The sequence below is a fragment of the Emiliania huxleyi genome (assembly GCF_000372725.1).
Source record: "Emiliania huxleyi CCMP1516 unplaced genomic scaffold EMIHUscaffold_4, whole genome shotgun sequence".
Lineage (NCBI taxonomy): Eukaryota > Haptophyta > Isochrysidales > Noelaerhabdaceae > Emiliania > Emiliania huxleyi.
In genome coordinates, this window is record NW_005198966.1 from 1881119 (window position 1) to 1883436 (window position 2318).

General features: G+C 64.6%; 1 protein-coding gene across 1 annotated transcript in view; it reads right to left on the reverse strand.

Annotated features, from left to right (window-relative positions):
• EMIHUDRAFT_432409 (hypothetical protein) overlaps positions 1–1446 on the reverse strand; it is a 1732-nt gene extending 286 nt beyond the window's left edge. Inside the window, exons 1-5 of the mRNA XM_005770782.1 lie at positions 1325–1446; positions 987–1045; positions 614–669; positions 488–543; positions 92–376 (exon numbers count right to left, since the gene is read on the reverse strand). Of these exons, the coding sequence (XP_005770839.1) occupies positions 261–376; positions 488–543; positions 614–669; positions 987–1045; positions 1325–1433 (396 nt within the window). The 5' untranslated portion in view covers positions 1434–1446 and the 3' untranslated portion in view covers positions 92–260. The remainder of the gene's footprint in view (positions 1–91; positions 377–487; positions 544–613; positions 670–986; positions 1046–1324) is intronic.
• Positions 1447–2318: the final 872 nt, after the last annotated feature.

Consider the following 2318-nt stretch of genomic DNA (forward strand, 5'->3'; position numbering starts at 1 on the left):
CTACATAGTCGGTCTGGATACAGTTAGATAGCGCAACTGACACAGACTCCCTACAAAGGTTGGGTCGGATACCTTAAGGAAGATGCAGGAGCAGATTAGCCACCCCACCCCTCCCCCCACACCCCCGGACCGCTCCCACGCCGACCGCTCGCGTCACGGCGGCGACCAAACGGCGATCAGCGCCCGGCCCTGGCGTCGGGCGGGGGCCCCTGCTCTGCGCCTCGAGGGGCCGCGCAGGGCCGCGATTCGCGCTGTCCGGCTCACTCCTTCTTGTCGGCGGGCAGCGAGGCGCTCGTCGCGAGGAAGGCGATGGCGAGCGAGGCGCCCATCACGGCGTACGAGGACTGGAGCATCATCGCGTTAGTGAAGCCGTAGCCTGGCGGCGGAGGAGGGGGCGGGGGGGGGCGGGGCGTCGAGGGGTGTTCACTGCAGAGGGGTAGCGTGCAGATAGCGGGCCAGGGTGCGAGTAGGGGGGGGGGGGGGTCACCCTTGAGGTCCCAGACAGCGTGGCGGCAAGCGCCGCAAAAGTGGTACGCGAGGGGCCTGTGCAGGAGGAGGAGGAAGGTCGGTGGTGCGGGGACGGGTCGGGTGGCCGCTGGTGCGGGGCGGCGACCACGACACTGCAAACTTTGCAAGCGGCGCCGCGCCCGAGTCGGCGATGGCTTGCACCTGTGGAGGGATGCAGCAGAGCAGCAGAGGGGAGGAGGGAGTGATCGAGAGCCAGTTTTATGGAGATTGGGGCGAGGCACCGGGTGCGCGGAGATCGAAGTAGGGAAGGGCTGGTGTGTGTGTGTGTGTGTGTGTGTGTGTGTGTGTGTGTGTGTGTGTGTGTGTGTGTGTCTGTCTGTCGTGTCGTGTCTGTGTGTGTGTGTGTGTGTGTGTGTGTGTGTGTGTGTGTGTGTGTGTGTGTGTCGTGTGTGTGTGTGTGTGTGTGTGTGTGTGTGTGTGTGTGTGTGTGTGTGTGTGTGTGTGTGTGTACGTCGCGCCTTGGCCTTGGTCGCCTCGGGTCCCGAGGTTGCCGACACGCCGGCAACGCCAACGCAGCCTGCCCGGGCGGGGGAGGGGTCTTGGGGTGGGGGAGACAGGGAGACGGGGAGGAGGTTGGGGGCGAGGCGAGAGGCGGACTTGAGCACGGGGCGGTGGGGAGACACGGACGAATGCTCGCTGGACTGTTCGCCCCGTCACCGACCTCCGTCCCCGACCCCCTCTCGCGTTCCCAGTGACAGTGACATCCGCTCCCGCGACAACTGCCCTCTCCACCCTACCCCATTCAATCCGGCGGGTGCTTCCAAGCTGCTGGCGGTGCCAGGTGGCGGCGGCGCACCGACGGTCAGCAAAATCCCCGTCGCCCGCACTGTGATGGAGGACAGCGCGATCGTGGGGAAGGCGTAGATTGTGACGTGCGGCGACAAGGGCCGGCCCGTCTTCTCCATTTGCTCGGTGTAGCTCGCCATCCCGCGCCGCACGATGCCCGGCGCGGGGCGCGCCGCCCGTGCGCTGAGCGACGGCATCAGGCGCCCGACGAGGCGGCCAGCGAGCGACATGGGCAAACAGACGGCTTGATGTCGGCGTCGGCAGTCCGCAAAATTCACAGCCTTCACACTAGTCACCGCGGCCGAACAGCCTGCAGTCGAACTCACGAGAAATCAAATTACACACTCAACTCGAAGCACACTTGTTGATCCTCCACGTTGCAGACATGGCCTACTTCCACCTCGCCGCGACTCTGGCCGGCCACAGCGGGGAGGTGCGCCGCGCTGAGGGAGAGAGAGAGAGAGGGTGTAGAGGATGTAGAGTGTAGAGCGCTGTAGAGCTGTAGAGATGTAGCGCGCTCTGGAGCGCTGTAGAGCTGTAGAGGAGCTCTACATCCGCCGCGTGACGAGGGTCGAGGCGCCTGCGTTGTAGAGCGATGTAGAGCGCGATAGAGCGCGATTTTGCTGTAGAGTTTGTTGTAGAGGCTCTACAGCCAACCGCCGGGAAGGCAGTGACTCAAAGAGGTCGAGCCGCGCTAATGGGGTGTCTCCGAGCTTACTGGAGCTCTGATGGACGGCCCTGACTATCCCTGACACACAGAGAGTCACTCTGACGGCACACAACACCCTATAACTGCGTCATGACCAGCCTGCCGTGCGTCGCCGGTGCCGCATTCATCGCAGTGCTTCTTTAGCAGGCGGTGGACTGTCGGCTGCGAGGACGGTCGCACATTTGCGCGAGGCGAGGCGAGCATTGCTGCGCGTTGCATGCGCCATGACTCGCGCCAGCGCGTGCGGGAGCTCCTGGCTGAGCGTTGAGTCCAAGCGAGTTGCGCTGGCCACTAT